The sequence below is a fragment of the Pipistrellus kuhlii genome, unplaced genomic scaffold (assembly GCF_014108245.1).
Source record: "Pipistrellus kuhlii isolate mPipKuh1 unplaced genomic scaffold, mPipKuh1.p scaffold_m20_p_11, whole genome shotgun sequence".
In the NCBI taxonomy this organism is placed as follows: Eukaryota; Metazoa; Chordata; class Mammalia; order Chiroptera; family Vespertilionidae; genus Pipistrellus; species Pipistrellus kuhlii.
In genome coordinates this window covers 18,722,882-18,740,573 of record NW_023425416.1, presented here as the reverse complement: position 1 = coordinate 18,740,573, position 17,692 = coordinate 18,722,882, and the positions used below count along the sequence as shown (strand labels likewise).

The 17,692-nt window shown below is 45.7% G+C and overlaps 1 protein-coding gene across 1 annotated transcript in view; it reads right to left on the bottom strand.

Moving 5' to 3' along the window:
* The window catches only part of LMCD1 (LIM and cysteine rich domains 1), a 49,550-nt gene extending 32,215 nt beyond the window's left edge, over positions 1 to 17,335 (bottom strand). Inside the window, exon 1 of the mRNA XM_036430966.2 lies at positions 17,163 to 17,335. Within this exon, the coding sequence (XP_036286859.1) occupies positions 17,163 to 17,204 (42 nt within the window). The 5' untranslated portion in view covers positions 17,205 to 17,335. The remainder of the gene's footprint in view (positions 1 to 17,162) is intronic.
* Positions 17,336 to 17,692: the final 357 nt, after the last annotated feature.

Here is a 17,692-nt window from a genome sequence, read left to right as displayed (position 1 = left end):
TTTTAGTGTACTGACATTTAGCAAGAATTTTTTCATTTAAAACAAGTATTCTTCTTATAAATGGGTTCCCTCTTCTCTCTTTTTTTGCTGTTATATGTTTTTAAAACTAACATTCAATATACGTTCAAGTATTTCCTCCTTTCCTTGGTTTTACCACATATAATGCAGTAGTTGTACAAAGTTTATACAGTTGAAATCTGTGTTTAAGAAAATCTGACATAAAGAAAGTCACAGATTCTTAGAAATGAAAACACCTTAAAAAGTATTTAGGCCAGGTTTCTCTAAGCCCAGTTTATGAAACAAGCATTAGTACATGGTAATTCACTTTACAAATTATTCACTTTTAAGGTCTCACCTTTGAAACTCATTTAACACAATTAAAATGTAAAACCAGAACTACAGAAGCCAAGTTTCTTTCCAGAAAATTATCCCTTGAGCAACTTTAGAATTATTCATTTAACCATATGCCCCAGGAATAATGCCAAATTCCTGTATACCTCTGAGCCTGCCCACATTCAGTTCCCTCTGCTTGGACTATTTCCCACTCCCTTCACCTAACAAACTTCTAATCTTTCCTCAGACACCCCTAACATATGGTCTTAGAAAACGCTGTGTCTTGTACTTCTTACTTGTACCCATCACAATTCTAATTAGTTTGCTGTGGATATAACTCCTTAATTTCATTCTTTTCTGCTAGACTGTAACTCTATGGGGGCAGGGTCCCTGCATGTCTAGTTCATTGCTCTGTCACCAGTGCCTAAAATAATGTCTTGCACATAGTAGGTCCTCAATAAACATCTGCTTGAATAGCTTATTTTCTAACACTTTCATTTTTTCCTTTCATCAATGCTCCTTGGTGCATTAAAAGCTAAGACATCTGAGGCTGATGCCTGCAGAGGGTGTGGAAGAAAAAAGCACCACCCTGGTTTCTAGGATTATAGGCTAACCCTTCTCTTCCCCCCTCAATGGCTCCCTTTCCCTTCCAAGGTTCTAGCACTGGCTCTTGTCTTCTCTTCATTTTCAATATGCTCTTCTCTCATGTATGAATCTACTCAAATGGCTTAAACTATTCCCTCCAGCTCTCAGCTTTATCTCCAGGGGGTTTTCAGCTCCTAAAATGTCTTCATGTACACCGAGTGGCCAGATTATTATGAACTCTGAACACATAATAGTCTGGCCACTCAGTATGTGTGTATACACACACACACACACACACACACACACACACATATATATTAGAGGCCCGGTGCATGAATTCGTGCATGGGTGGGATCCAGCCAGCCTGCCCAGGGGTAGGGTACATGACGATGGCTGGCCTGCCTGCCGGTTGAACTCCTGGTTAAGGGGACAATTTGCATATTAGCCTTTTATTATATAAGATATACACTGAGTGGCCAGATTATTGTGCATTCAGAGATCATAATAATCTGGCCACTCAGTGTATAGACCAATGGAACTGCCAACTCATCTTCTTTGCCCCTCAAACCTACTGGTCCTCCCACGTTTATGGTATCCCTGCCCGTGTGGTCACCTGGACCTGCGGTCTGAATGCCAGTCAGCTGCTCACGGCAAGTAGCTTGGAAAAAAAGCTCCCCTGTTTGGGCAGAACTGGGCTTTTCCTCATTGAGGGGCCCATTTCTTCTTTGTGTCTTCCCTTCCACGATGTACCCCAGAAGGTAGATGTTCCCCTATGGGAGTGCCAGTTTCTGAACTTTCTGGAGAAAGTGGTGCCTCACTAGAGAAAATCAGACTTCTTTAGAGAAACTCAGAATGTGGCAACCGCAGGCTTTCCATGAAACAGAATCTATACAGAGCACCAGGAAATTGTGAGAGCTGGGCCAATCCATGAGAGCCATTAAGTTCTGCAGACTTTCCGTGGCATTTCTGGGCTTGGCGCATTGCTCTGGAATATCCCTTGATCCACACCCGCCCTTCAAATGATTTGCTGGCGGAGGGTGAGGGAGAACTGTGGGCCTTGGAGCTGAGGCGCTGAGCCTGAGCCCTGGCTACTTTTTTCACTGCCTGGGAGACCCTGACGAGCAGTTTCTGCATCTGAGACTCTATGTTCTCATCTCTAAAATGGATCACAATCCCAAGGGCTTCATGGGGTTGTTCTGAGAATCAACTGTGATGATATACATGAGATGCTCTGAAAACTGTAAAGTGCTGTAGAGAGTAGAGAGTATCAGCAGGAGATATTTAAGGGACTTAAGTTCCTCCTTCGTTAGTTTTGTCCTCAATATACTGTCTGTATGTATCTTAACTTATATTTGTTCTTTAAACAAATCGTTTAAGAACTTATTTCTTGAAATCTTTATCCCTAAAATGTATAAAAATGGAAGGTAACCATAAAAATACAGTAAATATGAAATAGCGTTATTAAATTCTTGCTAATACTATTGCTTTCAAAATGCTCTGAGCCTGAGGCCCACTCTCCATCTGTTGAACGTGGAGTTGGGCTTCAGAGACACTTTCGCCCCAGGTGGAGGCTGTTTCCTTGACATAAGCTGAAGAAGGAGGAACTGGAGAGGAGGAAGATGCTCATTGGGTTCAATTGGTGGATGCATATCTTTGTACCAACTGAATTCATTGTATGACCAGCATGCTCACGGCCCATCCTTCTGGAACCCTACTGTGTGAACATGCTGGGTGGAGATGGGAAAGGTACAGAGGGAAGAGTGTGCAGATGTGGGTTGGATCCCCTACATTTAATGCACATCCATCACACCAGTTATATCTTTATGGCAATTGACTCAGTCCCTAAATCTTATTTCTGAATCTTTGTTTACTCATCTGTAAAATGGGGTTGGTGGAAACATTAGAAAGGAAATATGTAGATCTATGTAGAACAATGCCTGTACGTGGCCCATGTTTTTCATAAGTGCAGCTAATAGGCCTAATGCAAGAGCAAGCCTTCTATTTTGGCCACTCGTATCAAGGGCGGAAGGTGGTTGATGTTTCTGATGCTTTGGTTCTGACGAGTATGGAATAATTAGCAAAACTAAGGAGAAAAATGTGGGGCTATTTCTCTACTAGCAAAGTAAAGAGCAGAAGTGAAGTGATTAATGGAACCATTAATGATTTTTAAAACATGGGAAAAACGTCAACCAAGAAAACAATTTCCCCCCAGCAAAACTCACCTCGGGCCATCACCCACTCTTTCCAAAGAGCATTTGCAGTCAGATCGGTGTCAAGGGCTTGGCTTCAATTACAAAGCCCAGAGGTGTTGATATTAAGCGTTTTTAAAAAGAGAGTGCCAATTCTCAGTCTTCAGGATAAGAAGAAATATGATGGGCCCAGCGCCTTCTCAGAATTTCTTACACTTCAAAGAGCATGTACTTGGCAAAGATTTCACCACTTTCCTGAGTTTGGTCAACGGAGCTGAGTAAAGGCAAAACTCTTAAAATCCGCACAGATGGAACTTTTCCACTGGCCCTATTTGGGTATAAATATTCATCAAGGACTAGAAACTTAGAGGAGATATGGGTCTGAGCAATGAGTGGTTTGGACCCGGTTTCAGCCAGTGTTCAGTCGCCTCCCTGGCTCTTGCCTCTCAGGAGGGCTGACTCTCCTGAGACAGGGCTGCTGTTGTCTCGAGATCCGAGCCAACAGCCTCCCAGACCAGGCAAACCATTGGAGTTTGTTCTCGTGAGACTCCCAGCCAGAAACAGGGGGCCTCGGGTTCAGATGAAGGAAGGTTCAAGTGAGTTGTCTGAAGGAAGGAAACACGTCAAAGGCTTGGCTCATCCTCCATCCTAAAGCCAGTCCTTTTGTAGACAAACTGGAGGAGGATCATAAACTTGGAACCAGACATTAGAAGTTCAGGATCTGGTTTGGCATTGTGCCTTCCCCAGCCCTCTCAGGTTCATTTCCTTTTCACCTCAAGATCCTTCTGAAACCTAAACAACAGCACCAAGCAAAGTCCTTCCCTCTCCCCGCTCCTCTCACCCCACTCCTGATCTTGGTACACGAGTCAGGTTTTAGATTAAGCGCCATGTGTGGGGCAACTGGAAGTGGCCAATGGTCTCACCTACTCTACCCCACATCTGTCTCTTATCCTCCGGCCTCAAGTTCTCTCTCCCCCATTCTATCCCTGCAGGATGCCTCCCCTCTGTCAGGGTGGAGAACCAAGCTGCTCTTACTTCCTTTGATACCTTTCCTTCTCTCTCCTGTATCCTTCATTCTATTTCCTTTTCTATCCAGTGCCATTGCTGAGCCCTTACTGTATGCCAGGCGTTCCAGGGGTACACCAAGGGGAATAGGTATGGTCCCGGAGTCAAGGACTTATAGATGGAGAATTTAGGCAGCAACAGGATATTAAGGTACAGGAGTTAAGCAGGCAAGACTGAGTGTACATGTTCCAGGGCCATTCAGACAGTCCATTCAGTAAGGGAGTAAATCCACAACGGGAGTTCGGGGGACTGACGGTTTCATGGAAGAGGGGACGGGGGGATGGCCAGGGTTTAGTCCCATAGAGAAGAAGGCCTTTCAGCATGTATGTGAGGAAGAAAACATACAGTCAGGGAACGAGTGGCCAATCAGTGTGGGGGAGGCCAAATGTTGTAGCGAGGGGTGAAGCTGAAAAGGGACCCATCACACAGAAACTTCAGTTCCAAACGAAGGTCAGTGGAAACATTGGAAGAATCCCTAGGAGCAGGTCCCTGAGACAAAGCTGTCCATTCACAAGCTTGCTCCACGGGCTGCAGCAAGAACCCAGCCCTCAGCGCCTTGTTCCCACACCCTTCTGCGGTTCGGATACATAACTTATTTTTATTTTTAAATTACATTGTCTTGCCCTGGCCAGGTGGCTCAGTTGGTTGGAGCATTCATGCCATAAGTCAAAAAGGTTGTGCATTCAATCCCTGATTGGGGCGTGTATGGAGGGAAACCAATCGATATTTCTCTCTCACATTAATATTTCCCTCTCTCTTTCCCACCCTTCCCTAAAAATAAATTAAAAAACATATCTTCAGATGAGGATTTAAAAACTGGGTTGACTTTTAAAAATTATTGATTTATAGGAGTTATTTGCACATTCTGGATACAATCCTTGGTCAGATATATATGTACTGTGAACATTTTCTCTTGTGGATTATCTTTCACTTTCTTAGAGGTATTTTCAAATAACAGTTAATTTTAATGCCCATCTTTCATATTTATTTATTGAGCACTCCCTTCAGATGAAAAAGTCACAAGGATATAAAACTTAAGATTGCTCTCTTACTGTTTTAGCATTCCATATAGTAAGTAATAAGCTATGGCAACTTTGCAAATCATTTAGAGAACTTTTAAAAGGTATTTTCTTTATTTACCAAGATTTTCATCTTTTCCTCCATAGCCTTCTCTGATTTCATATTACTCTTTCCTCCTTTTTATGAATTAGGCACCTTGCATGTGGAATGGGGCTAGTTTTTTATGAGTATTTACAACTTGGGTTTGGAGTGCTTTTCTTAGTGCTTTAAAATTCCCTATTCCCTTGTCGTGGCACATTTTTCCACTGTAAAGACTCTCCTAAGAAACAGGATAGTTGGTGGTGTGGGATTGGCCTTGCCCTCTGGGTGAAGAAGAAAGGAGAGGGAAGACTCTGCCCAGATGGGGGAGGTACACAGAAGTGATGCTGAACAGAAACTGCCCATTCAGCTTGAACTATGGAAATAGAGAACTAACGGTGAGAAATTGGAGGGAGAGAGGGAGATAGAGGGAAGGAGAGAAGAAGGTAGAGGAGGAGGGGGGAGAGAGAGAAAAAGATATATATATATATATTAGCTCAATTAAAAAAAAGAGCTATCTAATAATTAGAGGGATTAAGGAAAAACAGATCTCTTTAGGAGGAATAAATGCTCACCAGTGGTATTCTTACAGCATTTAGCTTCCCAGTTCATCTCACGTTTAAGGTATTGGATGGATACTTGGATAAAAATAGAGTTTTTCAGTCTTTCTGGACTTGAAGTACTATGACACCCGAAATTCTAACCCTCGCTCTTCTACTAACAAGCTCTCTGACCTAACCTGCCAGATCTGTTTCCTTTTCTGTTAAACAAGGAAGTTGACCTCAGGAATCGCCCAAGCCCATCCACCTGTTGAACATTAATTCTAATTGCTGAAAAATACAGAATAAGAATTCTTCCACTAGGAATGATTATTTCCCTGTGATGGCCCCAGTCTGGGCTGGGTCCCAGGAAAGGCACAGAGTGGGGAACAGGAGATTCTCTAATTAGTGTGAATCTTCTTACAGCGCATTCTCCCCGCGGGCTGCTTGGGCTGTTGGCTGCGTAAGGCAGACATGGGGAGACACAGCTTTCCCATCAAAACCTGCCTCTTCTTCAGCTCCCATAATGTCCTTTTCTAGTTAATTAGCAGGGAATCATCTGGGATCTCTCTTTCTCTGTTTAATATACCACATGCAACTGACAGAAATCAAGAATAATCTCCCCCCTACCCCCACCCCAGTGGCATTTTAACATCCAAACCATGTGTGGTTCATTCTGATGCATCATCTGCTCTACAACAGGACAAGCAGGAACCCAGTCACAGACCCGCCGGAAATCGGAAATCAGAGCAGTGCAAAGGGGATTCCAGGTCTTGTCTATCATGTTCCCCTATTTCAAAGGATGATTTTCTTCCTCTCAGTTCACCAAAGAACCCTACTTGGGATTTCTGTTCCTCTGATAATCATTTAAATGGCCTCAGAGTTTACAGGTGAAGACACTTGGAAGTGTTTTCATGTTTTTACACATGCAGTGTGCTGAATCTCCTAGGGGTGTGTGTGTGTGTGTGTGTGTGTTGTTCCTTGCTCTATCTATCTATCTATCTATCTATCTATCTATCTATCTATCTATCTATCTATCGTCTATCCTCAGTTATCTTCTGATATAATATGAATCTACATCTTCCTGCAAGAAATTCAGGGGCTGCGCTTGCTGGCACCCCACTGCTGGGCCTAGTGGAGCCGCCAGCCGCTGCCATAAGGGGTGTCCTGCAGGCCAGCTTGGCAGGCCCTGCCATCCTGCCACCCCCCAGGCTTTTGGTTGAGAGGTAAGAGGAGCAATTTCTCAGATGGAAAAACCATGGATGAGCATCACGGATGGATACAGGGGAATGCGTTTCTCCACAGGGTAAGATGGATGGCATCCCTCAAATTAGAAGTTAAATAGGATGGAAAACATTGGTGTCAGACTTGGAAGGCATGAAACTGGACTGTGACCCGATCCTAATAGCTCATCTATCCTTGTCTTTCAACACTTGGCTCACAGGTCGCCTTCTGGGTAAGCTTTCCCTGGCAGCACCAGGTAAAGTGAGTCCCCCCTCTTCTGATCTCAGAGCCCCATGCTTGTCTCTGATCAAGGGCTTTGGATATCGGTATAATCTTGGATGGCTGAACTGGCTGTTCCTTTCCTTTTACTTCTCCACTTCCCAGCTCAGTCCCTGGCATATAACAGCTTATGTGTTTGCAGAAAGTAAATTTTTAAAGTTTGTAATATCAGAGGAGGGTAGTAAATTGCATCAGAATGTTTTGACTCTGGCCAGGTAGCTCAGTTGGTTATGGCATTGTCCCAGTACTCCAAGGTTTCAGGTTTGATCTGCAGTCAGGGCACATACTCATACAAGAATCAAGTAAGGAATGCATAAATAAGTGGAACAATAAATTAATGTCTTCTCTCTCTCTTTTCCCACCCCTCCCTCTCTTCCCCTCTCTCCCTAAAATCAATAAAAAAAAACATCAAAACAATGTTTTTATTCTCTTTACCGCTTCACTCATTAGTTCTTTTAATAGTGCTAACTCATGTTTAACACACATTCATTATTTGTTAAGTTTTGTGTTAAGGACTAAATAGATTAATTGGTGTGAGGAAAACTTTTAGGCCCATTTTACTGATGAAGAAACTGAGGCTCAGAACTAATGTGAGTTGTCCAAGGTAACAGGAAACATGTGGCAGAGCTGGGATTGAAGCCCAGTTTTTCTACTCCAAGTACTTTTGATCTCAATCCACTATAGTTGTGCATGTGTGTGTTTATATATGTGCACGTAAAGCTTTATTTCAATGGAGGTCCTAATGTAGTTGGGTTCTTTTGACTGACATGAAAGCATTCCTTCCCAGAACAATGTGTTAAATGCATATAATATAACATGTAGGATGACAAAATTTATAAAAACAAATTTAGTAACATGTATGCCTTTACCAAATTAATTAGCAGCTGATGTAATTACTATTGTACTATTTCAGAATGGGACCAGTAGAAGTGGTATTTGGGCATCTCTCACTGCTGGAATAGGTTACGAAAATACTAGATTTCCATTGGTGTTAAGGACACAGGGCCTGCATCTAGCTATTTTTTTCTAATGTAAATGTCATGTACAATGGCTTTATTTGATTTTTTTTTTTTTTTTTTTTAAAGAAGGTGCCAGGGCTTTGTCTTCATTCATAATTGAAAAAAAATGCTAAATTTCAGTTTGACGTTGGGGATATAAAGATGCAATATTCTTCATTCTGGGTACCCTCAATTCTATCCACAGATTCCTTCTTTTTAAAATGTTCTTATTTATTTTAGAGAGGAATGGAGAGGGAGAGAGAAATAGAAACATCAACGATGAGAGAGAATCATTGCTTGGCTGCCTCCCGCATGCTCCCCACTGGGGATAGAGCTTGCAACCTGGGCATGTGCCCTCAACTGGAATCGAACCTGGGACCCCTCAGTTTGCAGACCAACACTCCATCCATTGAACCAAACTAGCCAGGGTCCACAGATTCCTTTTTTAACCTCACCTTTACCCATTAACAAGATTTAAAAAATCTCTCTTCCTGACTTCATCTAAAAATAAGAAGCCCCAAGTGCTGACCCCTCCCCATATAAGGGCCAGACCATCTTAACAAGGACACTGAAGACCACAGGGCCAGGGCTGGGGTGGGGGGTACAGGTGGTGACAGGCAGGTGGGTGGCTCTGCTCTAGGACGAGGGCAGGGCTGGGTTCCCCTTTCCCTCCACCCCTTCCAGCCGGCAGATGAACCAGGTCAGTCACCTCAGGGCTCAGCCTCAGCCTCAGACCTGGAAATGCCACTTAGTCATGCAGCCCAAATAGAAGCTGTCTCCTTAAGGCAGGTTTATTACAGGGTATTAGTCACCCAAGACTTTTCCTATGCTCCTGCCCTTTGGTGCCCCTGACATCAACACCACGAAGGACAGAGCCTCTGAAGACATAGCCTGAGCACAGACAGCTTGTCTACCTCCACAGATCAGGAAGGAGGTGGAAGTGGCCACTGGCTACCAGTGGTACCTAAAAGCTGCCAGTGGTGGTCAGTCCCCCCTGCCTCAGACTTCTCTCCACTCAATGCTCTGTTTCAGGTCAATAACTGGGAGAATGATCATGCTCATTCCACTGTTACAGTGTTGAGATGAGTAGGGTTTGGATGTGGCTCAGATGTGTGCTGTGCTGGGAAGTCTGAGGGTGGTGGGTATTAAAGGAAAAGAAAAAAGGTGTGTGTGTGTGTGTGTGTGTGTGTGTGTGTGTGTGGTGGTGGTGGTGGTGGTGGAGGTTGAGGGACATAAAGAATCATAGAATAGCCCTAACCAGTTTGGCTCGGTGGATGGAGTGTCGGCCTGCAGCCTCAAGGGTCCCAGATTCAATTCTGGTCAAGGGCAAGTACCTTGGTTGTGGGCACACCCCCGGCTGGGGGTGTGCAGGAGGCAGCTCATCAATGTTTCTCTCTCATCGACGTTTCTAGCTCTTTATCCTTCTCCCTTCCTCTCTAAAGAAAATCAATAAAACATACATATATATATATATATATATATATATATATATATATATTTTTTTTAAAGAATCCTAGAACAACGGCATTATTTGGCCTTTCTCCCATCTTTGTGAAATGAATTTCATCAGACTCAAGTCTGCATGGCCGAGAACAAAGCTTTCTTAGCCATTGCCGTGTATTCAGCACTCAGCACAGCACTTGACACATAATAAGCACTGAATAAATATTTTCTAAGTGAAAAAATGAGTGGCTGTTACCCTGACTTATACGTAAGCCATCCAAGGCTTGGTGAGGGTACGAAGTGCCTGTTTGAGATCACCAGTCCGAGGCCAATGACTGACTGCCTCTCTGGGGACGGCTGCTGTTTTGGAAGGGTAGCAACCAGGCCCGCAGGGCAAATTGTTGTCATTGTCATGGTTTTGCATATGATGAGGCCTGAGTATATTTATGGCGAGGTCTAAGTTTAGCTACAAAGAGAAGGCCCTGCAATCTGATATCTCAGAAGCCACATGTTACGTAGGCAAGCTGGACTTGCTCTTCCACGTTCCAGCACTTAACGACCCCTGGGATTTCTGCGTGTTGCTCACGATGGGGATACCGACAATAGCAGGAGGGGTAGAGTTTGAGCACTTACTGTGCATCTAGGCACTGTACCTGCTTTATCTCATTAACTGTTGTTTAAAGGTAGAACTGCTACTAACTCTTCTTTCTCCAGTGAGGAACCAGAGGTCCAGAAAAGAAAAGCGACTTGGCAAAGGTTGCAGACCTGGCAAATGGCAGAACATGTATCACATCTAGATGCCATGCTTGCAAAGGTCGTGTGATGGACCACTCCTCTAAATGGCCTCTAAACCTTGTGGCCAAAGCTAAGTTCACCGCCAAAATGTTCGCTTGACCTTCTGAGGATGTAGAGTTGAAATCACAGTATTCTGAGCATGGAAGTGAAGGAACACAGAAGACACCCTTTTCTCCTTTATTCATCAGAGATGCTGTGAGTCAGTGCACCTCCCGGTTATGTCACATGCAAATTCTGGATACACCATGTCTCTCCCCCATGTCCCATCTGCAACATTCAGGGACTGACCAAGCAGATCATTAGATTTGGCTCAGCTCTTTCATATAGCAACTCATTTGCATTTTCCCCAAGGACTGATTCCACAGAGAAGCCCGTATTTTAAAACAGGAGGAAGGAAGGAAAAACAATCCATAAAGAAATCACGTGGATTTGAAACAGCAACCGTGGGCTGGACCCCGGTGTTGCTTTGTCCTTCAAGAGCGAGCTGCCAAATGGAGCCTCTGGTACTGCCCCCTCAGCAATCGTATTTCCTTTTAAAGCATGTCCCCGTGGGGGCCTGCACCATGTTTTGCTTGGTTCTGGTTCATGTGCTAGGGGTAGAACATGAGTCAGCCTGGCCAGGCATGGATACACAGGCTTATCCCTAGGCTGGAGTTTCCTGGAAGCTCTGGGCCTGGGATCTCTGGGAGATTTTTTTCTTCTTTTTGTCAAGTGTTACCGCTTCTTTAGTGATTCCAGGATTACATCATATGATGCCTTAGATCGTCTCCCTACCAGCCTACAACTCCTCCCTAGAGAATTCCACAAGGCTTCTAGGAAACTAGGAAGCACGAGAAATCTAGAATTTCCCTTGCTCTACACCTGGGAAATGGCTTTGACTTGGTGTGGGTGGTAGTATACACCTGGTGGTGACCTGGTGGTATCAGAGAGGTACAGATGCCTAGTGACATTTGGTAAATTCGAGGTGGTTCCTGAATCTGACTGTCACTGTGTAGGAAGGCCTTCATCTCCGTGAAGCTCATGGCAATGATCATAATCCCTCTCTACAGACCTCTGCTTCTGATGAAAGCCTTCTCATTTCTTCTGGGAGTGGAAAGAGCTTAAGTTTCAGAATCAGAGAAGAATGGGTTTGTGTTCTGAACCTGCCATCTTCTGATCTTAGGCAAATGATTTAAACCTTAGTCTTAATTTACTCACATTTAAAAAGGTCATTGTTCCTTTCACATGGAGGTCCTGAAGGCTAAGTGGAATGAGATGTGAGAAAATGTCAACTGCCCTGTGTGCATTCAAGAAATGGCTTTCCTTCCTCCCTTTTGCCTCCCCTCAAATTTGTCTGCCCTAACAGAGAACAGACGGATCAGTCTCCCTGCAGAGTCCTGAAGGGACAAGAGCCAAATCAATGGTAAAAGTGAGACTACAAATGTAAAAGTGTTTGCTTCTCATATGAAAGAGCAGGCAATGAGCCAGAGTTCATCTGGGAGTTTTATAAGGCTTTGCAGTTGCATTATTGTCTCTCTTTTTGTGAAAACAGTTGAATTTCCACATCAGATATCTGGGCTTAGATACCCAATGTAAGTTTCAGGCACTAAAAGAGTCTCACATGGGCATATATGAGCCCCAACTTCTTGCTTAACTCTTTCTATAAAAGCTTTATAGAAAGCATGTCTTGAGCTTCTGTAGATCTGTGCCATTGATATACGAGAAGCTCTGAGATGGGTTCGGGGTGCCCCATGGTTCCACCTGAAGGGAAGGAAATGGCATGAACTTGAGGGGCTCCTGTAGAAGTGCCTGGTGGCCCTGCATCTGGTGAGATCATGGCAGCTTCCAGCCAAATAAAGGCAGGAGATTGGGGGGGTGGGGGATTTTGGGGGACACATTTCCAGACAAAGGCACTTAAAAAGAAACTATCTCTTCTTCTGGGTGTCCTGAAAAGCTGCCCCACAATTCTGCTTTCAGGGAAACAGTTTTAGGCCTACTTTTCTGTAATCATTTGTTATTTGGGAGACAGCCTGATAGACAGGAAAGGTCAACGTACTAGAAGGTTCTCATCCAAGGTCTGCCGCTTCATGGAAAAGAGGCCTGCCCACCGCCACCCAGTGCATCCATGCCTATAGTTATTATAATGACTCATCCCCTTGCCCCAAAACTTTCCTTATAATAAATATTTAAACCATGTTGGACGAATACTCGAGATATGAGAACTCCCAAGGTCAGTTTTTAACATGACAGATTTTCACTTTATCTCACACACACAATTTTGAGGAAGCAACTTGGAAAGAAAGAATGAGTCCCTTTTTAAAGTCAAATCAAATGCCTCTTCTGAGGTTGACGCTAGTCCTCACCTGCTCCTCACCTTATCCTCAGCACAAGTGGTAGAGTAGGGGTGAAAAAGAAAGACACATGAGCCTGTCCCTCCTTCCTGGTCCCCAGCCTTTGCTGAATCCAACCTATTCTTTTTCTCCCTTGTCACCTTTCGTCAGTTAATATGGAGAGATTTATTTATTTATTTATTTATTTATTTTTAAAACATATTTTATTGATTTATTTTACAGAGAGGAAGGGAGAGGGACAGAGAGCCAAAAACATCGATAAGAGAAAAACATCATCAGCTGCCTCCTGCACCCCCCCACCCCCACTGGAGATGTGCCCGCAACCAATGCACATGCCCTTGACCAGAATCGAACCGGAGACCCTCCCCGCCGCCCCCCCCCCCTCCCACCAGTCCGCAGACTGATGCTCTATCCACTGAGCCAAACCAGTTTCGGCAGAGAGATTTAAACTATAGGACCTTCCAAGGGGAACAGAAAAGTCACCTTTCCACTGTCCTACTGGTAGAAGGCCTTGGAGCTGAGATGCTGTGTGACTAAGCCTTTTCCTGCCTCCCTTCACCATAGGTGGCAGATGCATAGGAGAAAGGCAATCATCAGCCCCCAACCCTACATATTCAGACACATCTGCACAATATGACAAGCACCTGCAATTGACAAAGTAAAAGGTTCAGCAGCTGTTTTGGAGCATTATTTAAGAAGGTCTTTTAGATAATTTATCTTGTTTTCCTTTTCTTTCTTTTTTTTTTTTTTTTTTAAACTAAGGCTCTCTTTGGGGCCAAGTTGCTCGTACACCTATGGGCATGTCTCCAATGCTATGGCTATTAAGGTCTTTAAGTGACAGCTTAATATATTTTTAAGATGGAGGGAGCCAAGGACAATTCTCAAAGAGCCGTGTTTACCTTGGATCTGCTCACCCAGGCGACGTGCCAGCAGTTTTGCACGTCGCAGGAACTAGAGGTGAAAGCAGGAAGGGCTGAGTACAGAGGGGAGGAGAAAGCTGAAGGAGAGGAAAGCCAGGAGGGATAGGATGTGGACAGGGTGGAGGGAGACGCCCAGCTGGCAATGCGCTCAGAAGAACCATCGCTGAATGCTCCCCTGACATTGGGCTGAGGGGTGAAAAATAGGACCTTTTGGAGCCAGTCCATTGGCACACTCTCAGTCAACAGGGAGCATGCTCTTAGATCTCTTTGTCCTAGTCCTTTCGGAATTCCTGCAAGTTCCTTGGCAGCTGAGGGGCCTGTATACTTGCAAAGCCCAGTGGGCTTCAGCACAGGTTCTCAGCGACCTCAGATAAGGAGCAAGACCCCTTTGGACCTCAGAGTGTCCTTATCTAAAAAGTGAAAGGAGTTCTGTTCCATGTATCTGCTGGACTCGAATGAAGGTCAGATCATTGGTCCTTGTCCTGCCTCATTGAGGCAGAGCACTGGGCTTTGGTTCAGCCGAATGAAAATAGTTGTTCTGGACACATAAAAAAAAAAAAAAAAAGTGTCCTTCATTCACCCAAAGACTCCATTTAGCATTCACACATCCATGGAAATATACCACCACCAGTGACAATAATAATAGTTACCTCTATTTAACAGCTCATGTGCTAAGCCCCTTTATATACATCATCTCATTTAATAACCACAATCCTCTTGGGAAGTAGATGCTGCTACTGTCTCCCCAATTTTCAGCTGAGAGCACAGACCCAGAAGCTCATTAGCTTGTCCAAGAGCACACAGCTGTTAAGTGGCAGAGCAGGGATTTGAACCCAGGTCTCGTTACAAGAATACCAGTACCCCAAATTCTTAAATACACTTAATCAACAACAGAAGAACAAATCCACAGTAAGGGTTGATTCCACCAAGAGAAATGGCATGTGGCCTTCAGGGCCCTTCGTTACCAAGCAGTGCTGGCTATTTCGTCATTCTCAGGGAATGCTGTGTTACGAGACCTCTCTTCCCCCAGCAGGAAAACAACTCAAGAGCATCCATCCAGTGGGAACGCTGGCCTTGGCAAGAGGAGAGGAGGTGGGGAGCTGTTTCTAAGCTCTGTCACTGTTTGGACCCAAGGCGGTCCCTCGGTGTGTCTAGGGTTGGTCAGATCACCTCTAAGACTGTCCCAGTTGTTGTGTGTTTTATGTTCTCTCTTGAAGACCTTTTTATGACTTTGCAGCTTCTGGGGTGGGACTGGGGTTTTGGGGGGTGTAGGGCAGTAGAGACAGCTTATATGCCATTTAAGACCATTTCTCATTTTGTAAATAGGTCCCTTGAAGCTCTAAGAGTCTATGAAATCATTCTGAAATGCCTCCATGTGATTATGCACTCCAATGCCAAATGTTATAACATGCTCTGCTTGTTGCAGTTTTAAAAAGTAAATAGGCAGTGGAAGCTTTTCAGCACACCCTGGATATGACACGGTATTCGCTCAGCGAGGAGAGCTTCTCCCCCACCCCCTTCCCTTGACTCTTTGAGTTGAAGATGTTGGTTAAGCTACCAAGTGGCGATCTTCCTACCCATTGTCACAGGCCCAAGAGGTAAAACATAGCTGCCCTTTCATCTCTACCCACCACATTCTTTCTCTAAGCCTGTAATCGGATCTCAATGAAAAATAAACCCTTTGCAGGCCGAGGACGTTGACACCAGAGGGGACAAGAAGGAGACCATGTCCCACCTCTAGCCTACATAATCACACTCTGCGATGCAAAGAAAAAGAAGAGCAAGGCAGGGGATGCAGTCCAGAATATCATAAGAACTGGTACAGTGACTAGACTTACAGCAGGGATCACATCATGGGGTGCACACAGGGTGGGGCAAAAGGAGGTTTACAGTTGTTCATATGGAAAATAACACAATAACTAATAATACAAGAATAAACGGTTTCACAGACCCACAACTGTAAAGTGAGTCTTGAAAGTGTGGCGAGAATTCCATGGGAGGAGAGAAGGTTTGGTTCTGCAAATAGTCCGGCAAAGGCACGGTGCCTTCCAGAGAAAGGCCCGGATGAGGGCCCGCTGGACTCTGTGGGAGTCGCCCCAGGACCGCTGGGCGGTGGCACAGCTGTGAATCCAATGCGTGAATGCTGCGCCTCTACTTGGCTGGGCTTGCGTTTTTATTTTGATTCTGACATAATTTCCTTTTTCTCTCCCCCCCCCCCCTTCTCATTCTACCCTGCAGGTAATGGCAGTAGATGTCTAAGGAGGACTTTGCCCTGCAAGACCAAGTCCCCTGAAATCCGAGTTTTAAAAAATGATTGATTTGAAACTTCTTGGAGCACCTCTCTTGGAGTACAGAGGACACTGCCCCATTCATGCATCCCTCAGGAAAGCCAGTTCGGTCTTTTTAAAAAGGGGGTGGTGGAGGGAGAGACAGCCTTAGGAGATGAACCTGATATGTACTGTCAGTTACCGTGGTGGGGAGTGGGGTGGGGACCATCCCCCGGGCATTGGAAGCGGGAAGAGGGGCTCCTGAAAGTTCCCGTCCATATGGTGCAGCTAAGAAGAGGCAGGGCCAGGGTTCCAATGTGGTCTTTCCTATTCCCTGCTGCCTGCTGGGACCAACCCTGTCTGGACCAACCCAGGGCCTCTGTTTCTCCCTTGGCCAAGGATGCCCGCTCCCTTCCAGCTCCTGTCCTGGAAGCCTATGCCCTCTCCCCACTGCAGGCAGGTAAGTAACTGGTGGGTACTGGAGCTGCGGGCCCAGCCGCTGGCCCCTCCTGTAGTAATTCACCCATGACCTCCTGGGCTCCGGGCCAGCCCTTCTTGAAAGAGAAACGTGCAGACCGTGGGGACAAATCAGTTCCCGTGTGCTGGAGCCGCTGCCACTGCCAACATCACCCACTGAAAAACCGTGCGTGCTAAACACAGAGAGAGCACCAGAGTGGCAGCGAAAGGGGGAATTCCTTGTGAGTAAACAGTCCAAGCCAGTCCCTCGCCCCCCAACCTTTACCCCAATCGCTAGAGGGGGAAAGGAAAGGGGAAGGTAGGGTTCCCCCTCCCTTACAGACCATGGGATTACCATGTAAAAAAAGGTTCTCACCTTCTTTATATTTTAATTAGCATCACCAAAGAACTAAGATTCCTTGCAAACACTTTACACCAGGGCTTTTGGTTGTTGCTGATTGTTTTTATTCCTGAAGGGGTACCTATTAGTTTAAACAAGTATTCCCAGCTATTTTGTTTTCTGTGAAGTCTTGGGATTTAATAGGTTTCCTTCTTGCTTCCAGCTAAGTCTCCAGGAACGCCTGCGAGAGGGAAATGGGAGGAGAAAGTGTCTGGGTAAGCAAAGACACGTCGCAGCTCACCTTGTGGACTCCCGGGTTGAGGTCCTTGGCCACCTTCGCCATCCTCTCCGGGCTGGGGAAGCAGCAGCGCCTGGCTTCTCAGGCGGAGGCGCGAGGGCGCTCAGCCGGCACCGCGTTGGCTGAATGGCCAAGTTCGCGGGTCCAGGCGGAGCTCTGCGCGCAGTGGGGCGCGGCGGGCCCTTTAATTGGAGAGCGGGACTCCCTCTAAAACCTCGCCAGCCAATCCGCGCGGGCGCTCGCACGGGGCCAGCCAATCGCAGCGCGCGGCTTCCCCCTCCCTCTGGGCGGCCGGGCTGGGCTGGAGGCTGCAGCAGAGCTAGGGCTGCCCTGATGTCAGTGCAGCGGCCCCTGCCAGCGGGTCCATCCCTGGAGCGGCGGCAGGAACCCGTCCCCACGCCCTTCTCCTTTAAAGGACACCGAGCAGAGGGAGGGGCGGGCCCCACCGGACGCGATTCATTCAGGTCAAAAGGGAGAGTGATCAAACAGGAAGGCGGAGATATTTTTAGTGAGTTGGGTCCAAAAATAAACGC